The 20417-nt window shown below is 38.8% G+C and overlaps 1 protein-coding gene across 7 annotated transcripts in view; it reads right to left on the bottom strand.

Annotated features, from left to right (window-relative positions):
* Positions 1–727: 727 nt before the first annotated feature.
* ARHGAP21 (Rho GTPase activating protein 21) overlaps positions 728–20417 on the bottom strand; it is a 131273-nt gene continuing 111583 nt past the window's right edge. For all 7 annotated transcript variants that reach the window (XM_025264400.2, XM_025264399.2, XM_044927464.1 and 4 more), the window contains 14 exons: positions 18349–18474; positions 16952–17236; positions 14582–14646; positions 14365–14501; positions 13389–13531; positions 12494–12649; positions 12274–12352; positions 11053–11126; positions 10886–10975; positions 9160–9285; positions 8924–8965; positions 8502–8607; positions 6544–6575; positions 728–3232 (listed from right to left, as the gene is read on the bottom strand). In XM_025264400.2, coding sequence (XP_025120185.1) covers positions 1544–3232; positions 6544–6575; positions 8502–8607; positions 8924–8965; positions 9160–9285; positions 10886–10975; positions 11053–11126; positions 12274–12352; positions 12494–12649; positions 13389–13531; positions 14365–14501; positions 14582–14646; positions 16952–17236; positions 18349–18474 — 3150 coding nt within the window. In that variant the 3' untranslated portion in view covers positions 728–1543. The remainder of the gene's footprint in view (positions 3233–6543; positions 6576–8501; positions 8608–8923; positions 8966–9159; positions 9286–10885; positions 10976–11052; positions 11127–12273; positions 12353–12493; positions 12650–13388; positions 13532–14364; positions 14502–14581; positions 14647–16951; positions 17237–18348; positions 18475–20417) is intronic.

Genomic DNA, 20417 nt, shown 5'->3' with positions numbered 1-20417 from the left:
TCTTTAAGTACCCACTATTTCTAAGAATATCTTTGATAAACATTTTGCAGGTACTGTGTGGCAAGCAATATTTTGGAACACTATCTCACTTAAATCTAATAACCCTTATAGTAGATACTGTTATCATCATTGTTTGTACAAGGGAATAAATTCAGAGAAGTTAAATAATGTGTCCAAGTTTATGTATCTAGGAAGTATAGAGTTGGTTTGACTTCTAAATGCATGTTCTCTTTACTCATTATCTCTATGAAAAGGTAAACAGCATACATGACTTCAGCCAGAAAAGTTAAATATTACCTGTGTACACAAGTAAAGTTAGGCCAATAGAAACAATTATAAGAGATCTCTGCCAGACACAGCCAAAAAGAGGAGGAGGAATGTTAAGACCAGGTAAATTTGAAAAGGCAGAACTGGGATTTCTCTAGTGGCCCAGTGGTGAACAATACTCCTCGCAATGCACAGGACACGGGTTCAATCCCTGGTTGGGAAATTAAGTTCCCACATCTTGAGAAGCAACTAAGCTTACACACTGCAGCTACTGAGTCCATGTGGCACAACTAGAGAGTCCGCGTGCCACAGTGAAAGATCCAAGTGATACAACTAAGACCTGATAAATAAATATTTTCCAAATAAATCTATAAAACTAAAATAAAAATTAGAATGGCAGTTATAAATGAATAGCATTTAACTATATATTAGTAACTAATAAGTTTCAAGCCATACAAAGTTCACCAAAACAATTTTTATTTCCAGTGTTTAATTGGGTATGCACACAGGCATGACACAGGTTTGGATCCATTAAGTCCTCATGCAGAATTATATTCTTCTCCATAAAGAAGCCAGTTCCATCCAGGTCACTATCTACACACCTATGTTACAACATTTATATCAAATCTGGTATCTGAAGAAAAGATACACATATAATATGTTCATTTAAGTTACGTATTTTACAGAAAGATTAAAAATTCAAGTCACACAAAACTCAAAAACTGTATTAAAAGTTGGAATAGAAAACTCAGAGATCCACCTGGAATGACTAGAGAATCGAAGTTCTGTATCCACCTGTGTTAAAACTGGTAAATGTGATGAAATTTGTTACCAATAAAACACATTTTTTTTTTTTTTTTGCTCAATGTACGTTATCTAATTTAACAATATGGCACCCTAAAAACCAAATGTATTTTTATGATGAGGCACTTTTGTTAGTGATGAAACCAAAAGAACATGTCTGCCGCATACTAACGCCAGAGATTTTCTTCAGTTATCTTGGGTGTACACACTATGCAGTGAGTTGCAACAAATACCTTGCTCCTTTGTATACAACTATCCAATATATTTTAAATATATATTTATTTATATATTTATATATATATATATGTTCTTCTGGCTGTAGTAATGCACCGTAAAGGTATTTCACAGTGCAAAATGATGAAACCAGCCCAAATGAAGGCTGCATAATAACAATTCTGGTACAAGAAAATATTTACAGAGTTACTGGAAAGTGTAACAGTAGCTTTTATTTGCTCCAGAAGGGACCCCCAGTTTAAAGACAGGGATGGAACTGTGCTTTGTGGTCTGGGGTTTCAGACAGTTGATGAGGTTGGACCCTGGCTGCAGAACTGGAGTTTTGGCTCGTGTTCTGGAAGCTTTCTCCATTTATTTGGTCAGGTGACTGTGATGGTGTGGAAAGAGGGGCCCTGTTAGTTGAAGCCAAGGTGCTGGAAGAACTGTCTGCATCGGACTGGAAAGACAGGGGCGGGTCCCTGGTTGGTATTTCTAAGGTGCCAAGACTCTCAGGCTGGGGGTCCCCCGTGTCCCCTCTGCTCAGGTCAGTCGTACTGGTGCGTAGCCGCTCCCTGGCCAGCCAGTCTGAGATGGACAGGTCCTGGGCGGAGCATTTGGGCTTCAATCGATTCACAGCTGAAAGTTCGGATTCTCTGTCCCCGCTCTGCTCCTGGGCTTTCCAGAAATTTAGAACACTCATTTCAGTAGCATCCCTGTGCCCACCCAGTGTGTGTCTGCGTTTGATGTTTTTCCTTTTGGCAGGATCGGCGATGGTTTTTTGACTTCCTACTCCAAACATGTCATCGGCCGGGGCTTTGGGCCTCAGTTTTAACCGATCGGCTATTTTTGTTTTCCAAGTGGGTTCCTGTTTGTCCGATTCGCTTCTGGCTGGTGGTGTCAGTAAATTTCCGGTGGATTTTCCTTTTTTCATAACGTCGAACACTTTGGTGATGGAAGGGGCTTCTTTCTCATTCTTGGCATCTCCTAGACTCCCACTGTCTGACTTGAACCTGGCGGATTTCTTCCTGGACAGAGTGTCACACTCGATCAGTTTATGGGAGCTGAAGAGCTGTCTCCGGCTTTCTAAACTTGGTGTTAAACTTCCCTCCGTGCAGCTGACCTCACTGCCTTCTGAGTTTCTCCGGCTGGTCCTCGTGGCCTCTTGGAGTTTTCCTCTTAAGAGCCTGTCGGAGGCCGGGGCGGCAGGGAAGACCGGAAAGTCGCTCTCGCTGTCCGTCTCCACTGGCCGGCCCTCGCTGACCAGCTCGCTCCTCTCGTCATCAGCTTCATCTCCCCGGCTCTCGGCCATGGACTGCACCTCGGGGCTCAGCCGGCTGGAGTCGAGGCCGGCCAGGTAGGGAGCGGACGGTGCGCCGGCGTGGTCGGTGATGCTGCCGACACTGACCAGGAGCTCGCTGTGCTTGGGCTCGGGGCTGGGGGGTTTCTTGGTGGGAAAGCTTGCCGGGGGAGCCGGGGCGTGAGTGCTGAGTGGGGTGCCGGAGTCGGACCCCGTGTCTTCCAGGTGGGAGGTCTTCTGGGCCGCGAGGGCCCTGGGGCTCTCTCTCAGGACGGCGAGGCGACAGCTCAGGGTGGGTGACCGGCTCTGCTTGGTGCTTTGAGGGGCCGGGGGCTCCAAGCTTTCCCCACGCGGGGCCCTCTGCTCAGCTCTGCCGCCTCCGCTGCTGTCTTTCTTCGTGTTGTTTTCTTTGGGAGCAACGGTCCTTTGTTTTCGGCCTGGTGTCTCACTCTCTTTTTTGGACTCTTCTTTAATGTCGTGGTGACCCTGCTCCGAGTTTTCTTTCTTGAAAAACACATTGTCCAGCTCGTCTTCCGAGCTGCTGGGTTGTGCTTTTTCTTTTGGCTTTTTCCTCTTGCGACTGGCAGCCGCGAAGATGGAGGATACAAGCAGGTCCTTGCTGTACTGGTCTTTTCCGGATCCCCAAGAACCCTGGGAAGCAGAGATACAACACTTTGAACAGAACGTCATCGAGTTCACTTTATGAAAAGGTTTCCCTCCAAATATTTATTTGTGTGTGTGTGCAATTGCTATTGCTTGATTTAAAAAAAAAAAAAAACAAAACTTTTAAAAACTGAAATATAGTTGATTTACAAGGTGGTGCCAATCTCTGCTGTACAGCAAAGTGACTCAGTTATAATACATATAGATATTCTTTTCCATTATGGTACATGAAGGATATTGATATAGTGCCCTGTGCTATACAGTAGGACCTTGTTGTTTATCCATCTTATATGTAATAGTTAATTTACATCTGCTAATCCCAAACTCCCAGTCCTTCCCTCCCCCACCCCAATTATTTCTTAACCACTAAAGCCAAGTACTAACAAGGTATGGTTTTTATACCTCCTTTTAATTTGTGCCTAACATAAGTTTTTATTTTCAATTAATTAGAAATGGGACTAATTAATATTTATCAGCCAAGTCACACAGCTCACATACACCTGTCTTTCAGGGACACATTTTGTGTTTGGTGGCCCCCACCCCCCATTGTTCTTAACTTTTCTGTATCTATGGACCATTCCCGCTTCTGCTATACTCCGTGGGTCTACAGGTTCTTTCCTCTGGAACACAGGTTTCATAGTCAATATTCTGATGCTGGTTACTAAAATCTTATGACTACCCTTTTTCTAATTACAGATGTCACATGATACAGATACTGTCTCATAAGCTGATTAAGATAAGGGAACTTTAGGGTTCCCATTAGTTCAGTCAGGCTGGATCTGCAGAGAATGGCCTTAGGTAAACTAGGTTGGTAATGTCTTCACTGATCTCAAGGAACAACCACATCAGAAAGTTCAAAAAACCTAAGGTCAATTCAAGATCTCAAATCCTGTCATGCCCTGTATTGAGAAAGTGGCAGTGCAGCCAACCAGCTTTGGTTCCTGAAGATGACTGCTTAAGACCATTCAATTAACATATTCATAATGCCCACAGGCTCAGTTACTGGGGGAGAGGGGTGTCAATAAACCCTAGCTGGTTTAACACACCCCATTTAAGATGAGCAGGCAGGCAGTATGGTGAGTCAGAAGCAAAGTATGGTTTCTCTATTGTCATAAAAATTTTAGACAAGCTAGAACTGCTATACTGAAGTCTTGAAAATTAAAGTAAAAACTTAGGCTGTTGTATTAAAAAGGACTTTCCAAAATCAAGTCAGATGTACAGAACTTTGTTCTTCTAAGTTATAAAGGACTGTCTAATTATCCAGGACTTTTCTGATGCTTATTCACATTTTAACACATTCACATTCTGCTGAAGACCTCAGGGAATGATGGCTATGACTGGGCTCTGAATTAGAAGATCTGGTGTTTCTTTAGCCTGTTCTTCCCTCACTTGCTGCTTATGACGCTGAGCAAGTGATTCAGTTTTCAACAACTCAATTTCATTGTTTATTTAAGTGAAAAAAATTAAGAGTATCTTTAAGATTCCCAACATCCATGATTCTGTGATCATGTATATATGTTAGAGCAAATGACTTTTACTTCTTTTATAACTGAAAACATTGTTACAGAAATACATCATTTGGTTATCTGCACCATAATTGATTAAGATGAAGAGATTGCTATAATCACAGGTTAAGAAATATGCTTCTAGTAAGAGGGATGGAGGAAATTTCAAAAAAGTTTTTTAAACATAAAAATCTAAATCTGAAGTCTTAAATTCTGGCAAAAAGAGGTGGAAAACTGGTCCAAAGTAAGTCAGTCTAAGGAGACATGACAACATAATGCAAGGATTGATCCTGATTGCAGCCTGTATACAAGAAAAGAAAAAAACAAACACTGTTGGGATGACTGGTCGAACGTGTGTAAATGCTGTACATTAGAAATAATAATGTATTGTACTCATTAACTGCCTGAGTGCAATAATTATACTGTAATTATACAGAAGAATGCCCTTGTTCTTTGGTGACACACGTGGAAGCACTTAGGGGTAAAGTGTTATCATATCTATAAGTAACTCAAATGACATAGAAAAAAATTACATACATATATATCAAGAGTTACCAACTGAAAAATCTAGGGCAAAAGGTTTGAATGCTATTACTCCAGTAACTTAAAAATTTCCAAAATAAAGTTAGGGTAAAAAAATGATAAAAAAAACTTTTTATAAGACAGTAATAATCACAATATAAGTGATAGTGAATGATATATCATTAAATATTTTACAATATTTTCTGCAAGAAATTAAATTATAATTTAGTCATATGTGACCTCATTATGCTTAGAAATGATATGTAACATTCATGTCTCATTTCCAAATAGAACATTTAAAAATTTTTATTAACAATTTTACTTGCTACTATCTCAGCAGAGCAAAATTTGAAATAAACTTTCTAACTATAAGAATGTCTTTGCTGCTGCTGCTGCTGCTGCTAAGTCGCTTCAGTCATGTCCAACTCTGTGCGACCCCATAGACGGCCTCCTACCAGGCTCCTCTGTCCCTGGGATTCTCCAGGCAAGAACACTGGAGTGGGTTGCTATTTCCTTCTCCAGTGCATAAAAGTGAAAAGTGAAAGTGAAGTCGCTCAGTCGTGTCCAACTCTTAGCGACCTCATGGACTGCAGCCTACCAGGCTCCTCCATCCATGGGATTTTCCAGGCAAGAGTACTGGAGCGGGGTGCCATTGCCTTCTCTGAAGAATGGCTTTAAAACTACTCAAATAGTTGTGTACTTTGGTGGTGGTGTCAACAGAACACAAATTGTGTAAACAAAAATTGACTGTAAAAACAAAATTAATGACCTTGTTGAAAAGAAGGCAAGAATATTTTTATAAAAATATGTAACGATTAAGTCTATATCACTACTGTAATGTTTACAGATGAAATACAATGTTTGGCATTTGCTTCAAAATAGTCCCAAGGAGGAGGAAAGTGGGCAGGGTGCAGATAAGACAAATGTTGACCGTATGTTAATTGAGGATGGATAATGAGGACTGAACTGAACTGAATGAGGACTCATACTAGTCTGTCTACTTTTGTGTATGTTAGAAAATTTCCACATATAAGAACAAAGGGGGAAATGCCTATTTCTTTGTATTATACTAAACTATGCTGAGATAAACCCAACACCCCATTTCACAATCCAGTATTCCTCTATCATATTCTAAGCATTAATTTTCCCCTTTATAATACTGTTAGTCTGTGTCATCAGACACAGACAGGGATGCACCACATACAAATCATAACCATCAGCCACAAAGCAATTCCCCCCTAAAATATTTCCCAACTGTAAGAAACAATTTACCTTAGATTTTGTTGAGTCACTAGTAGCTGAATCTGTGGGAAGTTAAGGAAAACACGGTCAGTATTGGTCAGATTCTTTACTGCTTCCCACAAACAATGCAAAAACTTATGGAAGAGACAGGCACAGAACAAAATGTGAAAGCAAAACTCAAAAAACAATAAAACACAGTGGATAGTCAGAGCTCACAAAGATGCAAGCTGCACCACAGAAAGCCACCGCCATGAAAGGATGCTGTGAATTGTAGGCAGAATCAGCTCAATGAGAGGGATGGCAAAGGAGCCCTGTACTAAACAAAACAGAAACACTAGTGTTTATTCAATTTTCTAAGTATTCAATCTAGCAATAAAGCAGCTTGAAGACCTTTTGAAGAATGGCACTATGTACCACATCCTGTATCTGAAACTGATACACAGTGTAGAACATTTGAGATTGTTGGCTGCCCTCGCTACAAATTGAGATGCTCAGACTTGGTGTTGTCTACTTTGATTTTTGTCAGACTGTCAATGGTAAATTTGAGAAGCATTTACTGTATGCATAATATGCATTCGGATAACCCTGCTTCTAGGTCACTTTGGTGTCATGTTAAATCATGCTGATCTCTGTGCTTTGGACCCTGGTTTCACATCTGTGCAGTCAGGGATCCTTTTGATTAGTTACACTGCTACCAGTTTTCCAATTATCTAGTAACAAATGTTATCATGAAAATGGAAAAATGGAGAGCATCATTTTACTGTCTGGCAAAAACTCAGATTGTACAAGTACAAAGAGGGTAGGAAGGGGCTAGCAGTCTTTAGGACAACATCAATTTTTGAAATTTTCTCTTTCAACTTCAGGGAAATGGATTTTCAGAGTTAATGAGCTGAGCCCCATGCCACACCCCTTTCAACACATGGCTCAATGCTTTATGACTTTAAGAACTGGTAGACCATACCATGCTATTTCTCCTCACGGTCTGCTTCAGAAATAACAAGAAACAGCAGAAAAACTTTTAAGAAAGTAGTCGTGATCTGTTTACAAGAATTGTAAGAGAAAATGTACACCACAGATCAACTCGGTGTGCGTTTACAGGAATCGGGGGTTTCTGCAGACAAGGCAGCTACAGTGTGGACAACAGTCGTCCTTCTTCCTACAGTTCCAGCTGTCCATCAGGGACACCACGGAATCCACTAGCGACATTACCGTGTGATAGACTCCTCCCATCTCGCCTGTTCAACATCAGTATAGATTTGCCTGTGTCAGTAAAATGCTGGAAGAAAAACCCTTTAGGACTAAAACACGAACTAGAGACAAAGGGAGAACATGGTGTAAAACATGCTAGGTTAGTTGCAACAGTTTGGCAGGAGAAAACTTTCATCGAAAGAGCCTGCAAGAACTCGTATTTCACCAAATATTAGGGTGGCGATAGAAAACAGAAGAAAATGTCAAAGAGGTTGACTTTTACGGTGACCTCTGTAGTGACAAGATAATATATACTGCATTTATGGAAATGTTGCCCGTGAGCATTTTACGTAGTTAACTTGCTGCTTTTTCAACAGAACATCCAGCTCGAGAGTAAGAATTACTCGTTAACAGTCTAGACCACACTTTCTGCCATCACAGCAACCACATACTCAGTAGCGGGTATCTGTTTTACCTTGTGATGACTATTACATGGAAACTGTGAATTAAAAAAAAATAAAAGAACAAAACAGTGGTTTGCATGCTCATTTTCCCTCATAGTTCCTTTCTGACAAGCATTACAACTCCATGCACTGCCAATGGCATTACAGTCACTGGAAGATAATCAAGATCAATCAGAAAAGGAAGATTACATTCTTTTATTAGTAGAAAGGGAAAAAAGAGAAGAAGAAAAGGAAAAAAAAATCAGAGTGAATTGTTACTTATGATTGATTTGCTCTTTCATGTTATAAAAATTTAGCTTTTAACCTAAAGATCAATACTGCCCAGGCAAGAGTTACCTGATACATCTCCAGGGGAGACGCCTGTCCTTCCAATGTTGGTGAGTAAATGATCTATGTTTGGCACTGGCTGGGAGTCTACTGTGTTTTCCTCCTGCACTGTTGTCTATGGTTAATAAACAAAGATCTCTTCATCATCTCTTCAAAGATACTTTCTTTAAAATTCAAACAACATTTAGTAAAAGACACATTACTGAGTGGAGGACATATACTTAATTTTTTTACACTGTTTGCATATAATTAATTACCAAACAAGCATCATACTTGGACTTTCATTTGATCAGAAACTGAGGTGCTATATAGACCTGCTTCCGAGATGCAAAGCAGACAATAGCATACAAAGCAGGAAGGTGACACTGTGGTAGGGTCAGCATCTCACGTGTCCCCAGAACATAGTATAAACGCTGACAGCCAATACTTACAAGAGGTTCTTCAGCACCTTCTTCTGTGAAAAACCAGTCATGCTAAAATTTAAAATAAAGACGGTGAAAAAGAGAAATTAAACAACCCCCTAAAGAGATCTATATTTTGGAGGATAGCACAGAAAAAAAAGTAATTTTTCTTAGGTGAAAAAAAAAATTATAACCATATGCTACCCTGCCAACTATCAGCTGCTCATGAAAAAGAATGTTCTTGACGAGCCAAAGCCGGAACTTACGTGCTGGATGAGTGTCTCTACGATCTTGTACTGATCTGGCATGTGAGTGACCATGTGTGTCATGTTATCTTCGGAGGTTCTCACGAGAGTTGGACCAAACACTATGGCTAGGTTTCTTGGTTCCATCTGCAACAAAGGATATTAGAAAACATCATAACATTTCTTAAGAAAGTAGGCTTAAATTCCCATTGCATGTTTGGCATTTTGTTTCTGAAAGGTTCTTTTGATGAAAAAGAAGGCAAAACAATGGTTGACTGACGTGTGTAAAATAGTAATACTACTTCCTGGTTGGGATTTCCATAAACCAATCTATATGTAAATTTTTTCTTGCTTTAATGACAATATACAACACAACTGACATTTTTTCCAAGAAGTGTTTGAGTGAAAGCAATTTATCTAGTTCACAACTAGTATTATAGGGAATTCCCTAGTGGTCCAGTGGTTAAGGCTCCACGATTCCATTGCAGGGGGCACTGGTTCGATTCCTGGTCAGAGAACTGCACAGCACAGCTAAAAAGAAGTATTACCAAAGTTGGATTAACTGACAAAACTATTAAAATCAAAGCTAATAAAATTTGTAAAAGAATAGGGAAAACCTCTCCCCTCAAAAACTAAAAATTGGAAATAAATATATAAAATTTTCTAAATTTGCCCAAGTGGTACATTAAGATCATGAATATGTAAAAATCTAATGTCTGAAAATATTCTTTTGATAAAACCTTTACTTCAACCAAGACTTCCAAAGCCTTTTGCTCACCCTTGTACCAATATGAATATCTCAGTGTTACATACCTAGATGTTTGTATGTTTATTTCCATATTTTGTATTCCTGTTTAACTACCCAGTTATCAAAGGTACAAATCTTTTTTGTTATATCTTATAGTGTTTAGTATAATCTTTTGACCTCAAGATTTGATTAAAACATTAAATAACCAATCCCAAAAACATACCAGAGAGTAAAACACCATTGTAGAATTAAAACAAAAAAAATCAAACTGATCTAGGGACCCATACCAAAAATTCAGTTTCCATCCATCACTATACAGTTGATCGCCTTTACCCTGTCATCCCCCCACCCTCCTTCCCTGCATCCCCAACCCTCCTCCCCTCTGGTAACCACTGCTCTGTTCTCTGTATCAGTGAATTTTTTTGTTTGGTTTTGTTTGTTCATTTATTTGGTGTGTGGGTTTTTTTAATTCAATAGAATATTCATAAAAAAGACATTTCTTTAATTCAATCAGGAAAAACTACACATGAATAGAATATTAAGATAATATTAAAGAATACTAAATTTTGGTGTGTTTGATAAAGGTAATACGGTGGTATTAAAACAAAACAAAGAAAAGGTCTTATCTGTTTAAACCAAAACAAAGGAAATGTCTGTCTGTCACTGTATACCACTTGATACATTTTTACTGTTGTTTTATGCAAGCATTGCATATTCAAAATATTAAGATACAGTTGAAAAATAAAAAGTGAACTTTCTTTTTCATTTTTCTTGCTGGATAAACATAAAAGAGAATGTCTTTAAAAAATAGTAATTGATATTTTGGGGATCTTTTACTTTTAAGAGTGATCTTTAGAGGGACTTGATCAGCAATGTGATGTATTTTAGAGCTTTTGTTTAATTATAACCTATTTTTGATTATTTGGCCTGAAGCAGGGGAGCATATCTTTTCAACTGAAGCCACTGAAAGCATATCTCTTCAATAAAGAGTTTACATACCTTATTTTTTTCTGAATTTTCTGCTACTGTCTTCAGATGAGCCGAAAGAAACTTGAGTGTTTCATAATGATGTTCGGGCAAATCATGAATCTGAAACATATTATTTGCATGATGGATTTAAATGCTAAACTTTTGTTGTACCTCCAAAAATACAAAATAATACCTACTAGTCTTTTTAATGTTTTCAGACGATCTAGAGGATCTTCCTTACGATTGGCTTCAATAAAGTCGGCGTATTTATCTGACAACAACAGTAAAAACAAAAAAAACAAATTGATCTTAAATTGTTCAAGTGTAATCAAGTTTCCCTTTAAGATTCAATTTCAAACTGTGATTAAAAAGAAAAACAAAATAGTGAAGACCACAAATAGCCTTTGAAATGTTGTCTTTGAAACTGCTATAGTTTTTAATATCTCCTAAGCCAACACAAGGAGAAGGCAATGGCACCCCACTCCAGTACTCTTGCCTGGAGAATCCCATGGATGGAGGAGCCTGGCAGGCTGCAGTCCATGGGGTCGCTAGGAGTCAGACACGACTGAGAGACTTCACTTTCCCTTTTCATTTTCATGCACTGGAGAAGGAAATGGCAACCCACTCCAGTGTTCTTGCCTGGAGAATCCCAGGGACGGGGGAGCCAGGTGGGCTGCCGTCTATGGGGATGCACAGAGTCGGACACGACTGAAGCGACTTAGCAGCAGCAGCAGCAAGCCAACCCAAGAGACCCAAGAGACATAGTTTTGATCCCTAGTTTGGGAAAATCCCCTGGAGAAGGAAATGGCAACCCACTTCAGTATTCTTGCCTGGAAAATCCCTTGGACAGAGAAGCCTGGCAGGCTATAGTCCATGAGGTTGCAGAGTCAGACACAACTGAGTGACTGAGCACACACGCACATACAAGCCTTATCAAATAAAGGAAATTCCCTAAAACGTGAGTTTGCTGAGGGTACATCAGTCTGTCCACTTTCTCTCTCTTCACTGCAACACCTGCTACAGGGTCTTATCTCAGTCAAATTTTTTCAGGCTTGGCTGAAAAAATGTTTTTCTACTAATTGTATCTTAAAATGTCTGAAGGCTTTTCACTGAGAACAGTAATAAAGTATTTTCAACTTGGCTGTAAACATGAATGAACAGAATAATATATATTTTTACTGAACTGTAACAATTTTTTAATAAACTCTACTTTTCACTGAAATGTATCAGGAGGGAAAAACAATCCAGATCACAAAAATAACACACGATTATGCTTTGTATACTAATAAGAACTAAACAAAACCTCCTGTTCCCTTTAATAAAACTATTTTCTCCCAGTTTAATTGAATATGCTGTGGGTTCCCAACTATGTATGGTTCAACTGTTTCATCTGGTGTCTTTGGTGGAGGTAAACTCACCATTCGTGAAGAGAGGTTCTGGGAGTTTTCTGAAGAAGGATTTTAGTAAACTGCTGATCACATTCAAATCTCGCCATTTCTGGTTATGCAAGATAAAAATACAGTACTTTTGTAGTCAATACCACCAAAGGGGGGGAAAAAAAAACAAAACCAACAACACAGGCCAGTAATTCAAACAGAAATACCCAAATTAAAAAAGAAAAAAAAGACACAAACTTACATCATCTTGTATATCAATATCAGCCATTCCCTTGTTGAGCTCCTCCTGCATACTGGAGATGGCTGCATTGTTTCCAGGGACTCTGTAAATACCTGTATATTCGAGACCTCTTTCTTCAACTAATTTACAACATATGTCAACTATTAATGGAATATACTGCAAAACAAGAAATAAACATTTATTTAACACCATATGAATGTTTATCTTCAGTTAAAAGATGTATATCATAGCTAAAAGACCCTTTCCATCAAGAAGGAAACAGTATATGAATTGCTGTTATTTGATACAGAGAAAATGAATATAGACATTGCAGAACTGCGAAGAGATAAAACCAACAGGAGATATTTGAGTCAGTGGGGAAAGAATGAGTAAGTCAAGACAGAAAGGAGAATCCATAGTAATAAAAGTCTAAGGAGGAAATAAGAGCAAATAAGAGAATGTGGAAACAGTTCAGCTGAATAAAAGAAGGGTAGAGGGGAAGAAGGAGGTTAGAATAACATTCATCCACTCGTGATATGAATCTTAACATGTGCATTGTAAACATACACACACTTACATCTATAACACTTTCTCAATCAATTCCTTGTTCCCATGCTTCTTTAAACACACATGACTTGAAAATGAATTCTTATCAAGCATTTTGAATACATTCCTACTGGTTGAATAATTATTCCATTTCAGAGTCAATACATGAGCAAAAAACGTTACAAAAATTACTCAACACACTCATACAGGTCAAAAGCACTTAAGAGAAACTAAGGTCTGTTAAGACAAGGAAAATATTCAACAGACGGACAGACACGCCCTGTGATCTGCAGGGCTGTGTACTCAGGTCCTAATATGACTATGGCTGAATTAATGACTTTAGGAAGTCTGGTTGGCTGGTGTCTCCTACCCGGTTTGTATGAGCTGGTGGGCAGTCGTCCAGTCTGACCCCGAATGTTCCCGTAGCAGTAGGCTTTTTCTCAAATGTCTTTCTCATAATACTTGGAATGCCTTTTCTCCACGTGCCTTTGTCTTTTGGAGGACTGGTATCATCTTTTGATTGTTTTTCAAAAGAAAATGATATAAGAAGAGAAAATGGCAACAAGGGTATCTAAATCATGACTTTAAAGATTCTTAATCAAGATTTATATGTCAGAGTCCTGTTCTATAAAGAATACAAACTTTATTTATCAAACATATTCTATTCTATTCTCTTCCAAATATAACACTCCTTTCAACCTTCGAGATAATCTATTAATAGTTGGAATCATGTATGCTTCTTCACCTTTTGACTATCTGCACCATGATTTTCTTTAAAACAGTCAAGAAAACAATCAATGTGACATCTTTATAGCGAGACTTTAGCAAAAGGAAATATATTGGTTCTATTTCAAAATGAAAGTGCCTGGATCTTCATTATTAATCAAACTGGTAGTTTTTGATGTGTTATATATGTGTTGGATTTTCCCTCTCTTGGTCTTTATTGTATTAACAAGAACTGATGTCTTGGACTCCCATCTTAAGAAAGGCCCCACTAGCCTAGACCAGGGACAAGTGATCTCTGGGTTAGTTCACCCTGAGCTGAGGTCCACAGAAAAATATGAAAATGTCTTTGCAATCCCAATTTTGTTTCATTAAAAAATATTTTAAACTGATACTTCAACTATATTTAGTTGATTTACTACAATCCCTGTTTTATTTTACTTTCTATTTCTTTATTTTTTTGGCTGCACCATGGGGCATGTGGGATCTTAGTTCCCCAACCAGGGATCAAACCCACACCCGCTACAGTGGAAGCTCAGAGTCCTAACCACTGGACTGCCAAAGAAGTCCCTATGGTCCCAATTTTAAATCCTACATGTATCTAGGAACACTGGTGTCAGTACCTTTACTGAGAAGCTTCCTTTCTGACTCCTCCTTGGGAGAGTGTGGACTCTGAGTCCGAGGCTCTGCTTTAGCACCAAGTAGGGTCTGCCGGATGCTAAGACTCTGGCGAGGGGTCTTCGGCAATGGCTCTGCTTTGCTGCCGAAAGAAAGGGACATTTGTGAACAAACAAGCATTTTTACATCCTGATGACCTAGGAGGCACGGTGGGATTCTCACCTCATTAGACTGTTGTATTCTTTTATTCTTCGACTAATTAGGTCCCTGTTCGTGACCCCAGTGTCCTACAGAATAAACAGAAGGTAAAATGAGAAAGTCAATTCTAAATTTAAATAGGGATCCTACTTTTTTTTGGTGGCAGGGGGTATGGGTGGGGGGCTCCATACTACTTTGCTCATTCAATACCGACACTATGGAGTGGTTTTAAAACCTCTATTCAAATCACGACCCAACATCACTAAGTGACAAATGCTCCAAGTGCCTCTCCCATTTCCAAGAGCTTTCTGTTTATTTCCTGTATCCCCGCAATACCTAGACAACGAGCAAGGTGCCAGTGTTCAAATTTACTGAACTCATCTGTCATTTTTAATAAATGACTGGGAAACAGAGAGCCAGTTTTTTCTCGCTAACCCCAGAAAGATTGTTAGAACAGAAAAGCTCAAAACTGTTTTTTTTTTTTTAACCTCAACAATATGCTGTCTGGAAAACTCAGAGTTGACCATACGATAATGATTTTTTTTCCCTACTGATTCCAGCTCTATATTGACATGTGTCCTCAAATATATTTATTTGTCTCATTTCGATCATAGTGAACATTATAATTTACAAAGAATACAGGCTTTGTAAATTCTCGGATTCAAATCTGTTCTTCTCATTTACCAACTGAAAAAGGATATGGTTAAGACCTAGAATAAGATTGCCTGGGTCTAAGTCCTAGTCCTGACACTTCCAAGCTATGTGACTCTGGGGACACTACTTAACCTCTCTTTGTCAAATAGTTCCCATGTTTGAAACATGGTAATGATTGATAATAGTGGGACATATTCGTATGATTACTGTGATTAACCAATGTAAAAATGCTTAAAAGGCTGCCTGCCATATGGTATATGCTCAGTGAATTATTACTTTCTGAGCTATAAAACTGGGTGAAAATATCTGTGTCTGAAAAATCAGATGATAGTGATGATGGCTGACATGAAGTGCATGTTCATGACCTACCAGGCACTGGGCTGCATTCTTCGTAAGGGTTACCTCCATCAACCCTTAAAACAGCCCTATGTCTCAAAGATGAAGTCATCTACTGCCCAATACGACACCTAGCACAGAGCAGGTGCTGATTCAAACAGGAACTCCTGTGAATTGCTACTTAGAGCTGAAATCTAAATCCAAGTTCTGATTTTCCCTCCTTACTGTGACAAAACTCACTGATGTTTTTTTATAGTGGTGGTTGTAGAAAAAGGGTTGTATTGACACAGATCCGGGATTCATTGTTAGCGACAAACAAGAAAGAGTATACACTATCAGAGGAAAAAAAAACATAGGCATTTTTCTTATGAACTAAGTTTTCACGATTTAAATTGGATATAATGGAAATGACTAAATTTGGGAACATAATTCGCATAATTTTATGCTTGATGTAGGTGTTCCTGAATACTGTAAGAGGAAAGAACCTTGTGTTTTTCTTTTTTTGTCATAACAACAGGTCCCACAAAAGGAGAACAATATCTAAGCAAAACTGTGTTGATAGGAAAAAGGCACCCTTGAGTGAAATCTAGACTTAATCATTGCTGAATCTGCTCTGTACAGTTTATAGTTATGTACACGTGAAAACAGTATCTTCACTACTGGTATTTCTGCTGTAAAAATATCTTGATGGCTGTGAGTCAGAAACTCCTTATTAAAAAGAAAAATTGGCTTATCACATGATTTCTGATAATGCAAGTTTTCTTAGAATCCAATTATTGTGTTACTATAGGCTATATTATACTCTTGCCTGCACCATTTCATTAAAAAGAAAAAACCACACTATCAGTATCTCTTTGAATTTACACAGTGATTTGAGAAGCATTTTCATTGTAACTTAAGCCCCACAACAATCCTGGTCTTAAGATAAAGAAACAGAGTATTTAGTCATTAAGGTAATGACTAGGACTAGGAACCTAGATCTCTCATCAGTTCAGTGTTTGACAAAGTATGCAGAATATCTGAATTATCTATTTCTCTAGCTCAGTAATGATGATTTTCCAGTAAGTGAAAATAATATAAAATATTAATATGTACACTGAATTCTTCTTCTTCTTGTTTTTCTTTTTTTTTTTTGTGGGGGGTGGGGGTGGGGAATGCAGCCTGAGGGTCCTGACCTCAGTTCCCTGACTAGGGATCAAACCCATGCCCTCGGCAATGGAAGCACAGAGTTCTAACCACTGGACCACCAGGGAATTCCCTGAGTTTTCCTTCTGGTCACCTATTTTTAAGTGGAAATAGCATACTATAATTTTTTTTTAAGTGATGTTTCAGATTCTTTCAGTCTTCTTTTAAAAAACCATTGTGAAGGTTGTTGGTTTTATCGATGTCATTTTGGACAATCACCTCCTCGTTTAAATTGCTGCTCTCCTGGATGGTTTTGATCCAGGCTAACATGTCATCCCTGTCTTCAGCCTGAAACAGGCACTCGCAGTCAGACGTGGTGAGTCGAAAGACATTCTTTCTCTTGGTCTCGCTGTAAGAGATGTCTATTAAGCAGGCGTTAACACTGATGGGCTGCTCCTCCTCAGACGGAGTCGTCTGTTCTCGTTTATCTTTGTACAGATACAGCGAATGGCCCCGAAGTACAACATACATCTGCTTCCATGGCCGAATACTTCCACCAACGCGCTGGAGAACATGAGACAAATCAGACAGACTCAGCACTCGGCTAAGTCTTAGTGCAGAACAGACATGCCGAGCAGCGCTGTTAACATACAGAAATGTTAACCCAAGGTGGCAGGTGCCTGCTTCACGTCAACATGTATTTGTTAGGGGAGGAAAGACAAAATTTGTGCAGTGTAAACCAAGTTGGGCACTGCATTCCTATCACAATCAAGGGTAGTGAAACCTCAACTTTAATTGGGTCCAGAAAACAAAATGAACAAAGTTAATTAGGATAAAGCAAGTGTAGCAAAATATATAAAAAATGCTAAGGAAATAGAAAATAAGGAAAAAGATCAGTCAGAAAAATCTTTTGAGTGAAAGCAAGGCTTAGATCATGCAAATGACAAACACTGCATAAGGTGACTCCAAAATGATATGTACAAGTGATGAATTTAGTTAACAAAATTGATCAATTTTATATGGTCAAGCAACAACATCCAAGGTGGGTTTTCTAAAGAAAAGAAAAGAAAAGTTTGATATTCTTTTGACGGTATTATAGTTTTGTTATAAATTAACTGCCCAAATATTGTAGGGAATTTTCTGGTAAAGTTTTTATTATATTGTTATTTGCTTCATGAAGCATATATTGATACTGTGATATTCATTTAAGTACCTCTTATGTTTATAAAATAAATGGAACGATAAAGCTATTTTAAAGGAAACTTAACAGAGTAAACTGAAAGATGCTGAATAAAAGTTTTTAAATATTAATATGGAGAATTGCCACTCCCTAAAGGACTACCCTGTGATAATCCATGGGTAATAAATTTTTTAATAAGAGAAGCAGAGTTCCTTCTTAAATACGCTGATGTCACTTTAATGTTGCCAAAAGATAACAAAGTCCATATGTAATTGATATAAAGAATGAAAAAGGAATTAAATTTTAAAACATATTAAATTAAATCAGTGATCAGAATTTTTTAAAATAATTTTTCCTGTATGTCAACAAAGATACTTATAAATGTTTTTGACTCTTCTTATTATGTATATGTTGCCATTTTCTGTATACAGACTGACTGCTTTGTTTTTCAGGGCCTGCATTTCACAAGCTCACGGTAGCTGAGAAAACGTACTACCTTGCCCTTATCAGTGACGAGTGGCCTGAAATGAAGCCACCCTTCCTTGGCAGCATCGCTGAAAACCTCTGAGGAAGAGTCTTTCCTGGATCCGGAATCTTCTGATGACTTTTGACTGTCTAAGATCTATAGAAAAGGTCACAGAAAACACAGCAAAATATCAGCTTTTTCCTTTGGAAATACTTGTATGTTGAAATTACTTTGCTGAAAGTCTTCTACTAAATCTTCCAAATGAAAGGCTACTTTTGAAAACCCCTAAATTTATCAATTACATAAGAGAAATTTTTATTTATTTATTTATTTTTTAAGATGAGCATCATTTTTTAAAGTCACCTGAAGGAATTTTTTTTAACCATTAAAAAACAACAGAAAGAGTACAATTTTCCTGTTCTTAAGAGCTCACAGTTTTAGTGAGGAAAGACAAAGAAGAATAAAAAATTAAAAAACAAAAGAATGATCAGATTGTGATTAGTGCCATTTGGAGAATGAAACAGTGAGATGCGATAAAAGGAACAACCAAGGAGTGGCTATAAATTGGTGCTGCTGAAGCAAGTCTTCTCTGCAGAAAGAACACGTAAGATGAAATTTGGAGAAAACATTTTTAAAAGGGGTAACCATGAAAGGTCAGGGGAAAGAGAAAATTTAGGGAGAATGCATAGCTAATGAATATACATTCATCGTTATCACCTTTTCTTTTTCTGTTTTATTTTTTTGGCCGTGCCAGGCAGTGTGCGGGATCTTAGTTCCCCAACTGAGGATGGAATCCAAGTCCCTGTGTTGGCAGGCAATCTTAACTACCACACTGTCAGGGAAGTCCTTCACTGTTATCATTTTAAATGTTCACTCTTCCATGGGAGTAAGAGAAACTGCTAATTATGGATTGTTCAGGGTCCTCCAAGCTGCGACAGGAAGTGTTGTGGGGGAGACCATGAAGTGACGCATCAGGGGAGTTATACCATCTGATCACACAGCTGGAAGGTCGCGCTGCTTGCTACCTGGAGTGTGGATTTGAAAGAACAACTATGAAAGGACAACCTATGGGAATCCAGGCGAGGGATGACACGAGCTGGGACTACAGGAGCAAAAATGAAGACGGAGAGGAATGGAAAGGTTCAGGGTACATCCTGGAGGGGGAGTGGACGGGCACGTGAAATGGAAAAGAAAAAACAGGCTAATTACTGTATTTGACACTTGAACAACTAGGTGATCTGAAGATTTTGAGAGAAGGGGAAAGCTGGGGGATACATGTCTGGGGGAGTCATCTAAGTCTACTTGGGTGTGTAAACCTTGAGCTGCTCATTACACATCCCATTGCAGATGGTGCAGGGCAGGAGCCCACATGAGCCGAAGTCTGGGGAAGAGGTCAAGCCTAGCGATATACACTTGGGGAGATCTCTGGGGCAGGTCGTTGAGAAAATGAGGGTAGATGGAGAGGCCAGGAGTCAGAACCAGCTCTAGACCTTCCAACATTTTATATACTAGGCAGAGGCAGAAATGGAGACCAGCAGAAGAAAGTGTTTCAGGAGGTGAGAAATCACGCTGGATACTCCTGAAAAGTCAAATGTGTTAAAAACCCAAGCAACTAGGGACTTCCTGGTGGTTCAGTGGTCAAAAATCTGCCTTCCAATGCAGGGAATATGCGTATGATCCCTGGTCTGGAAACTAAGATCCCACATGCTGCGGGGCAACTGAGCTTGTGTGCTCTAGACCCCACGCTCTACAACAAAAAGCCCAGGTGCTATGAGAAGACCCAACGCAGCCAAAAAAAAAAAAAAAAAAAGAACCCACACAAAAAGCCCTAACAACAAGTCTTTTATTGGTAACCTCGGCCTGAACAGTGCCATCCTGATATGTGTGGGTTGAGAAAGACATGACATGGGGGAGTGGAAACCATGGACAATTTTTTCCCAAGGAATTTTGCTGTGGAAGAGTAAAATAGGAGCAGTAAATAGGGGAGAGGGGTTGCAGATTCCAGGAAGGTTTTTCTTTTAAATACAGGAAATAATAGAACATGCCTTTACATGCTGGTGACTGAACCACTGGAAAGAGTGATTCTGCAGAAGAGAGAA

Source organism: Bubalus bubalis, chromosome 14 (genome assembly GCF_019923935.1).
Source record: "Bubalus bubalis isolate 160015118507 breed Murrah chromosome 14, NDDB_SH_1, whole genome shotgun sequence".
In the NCBI taxonomy this organism is placed as follows: Eukaryota; Metazoa; Chordata; class Mammalia; order Artiodactyla; family Bovidae; genus Bubalus; species Bubalus bubalis.
This window is presented reverse-complemented; position numbering and strand designations above follow the sequence as displayed.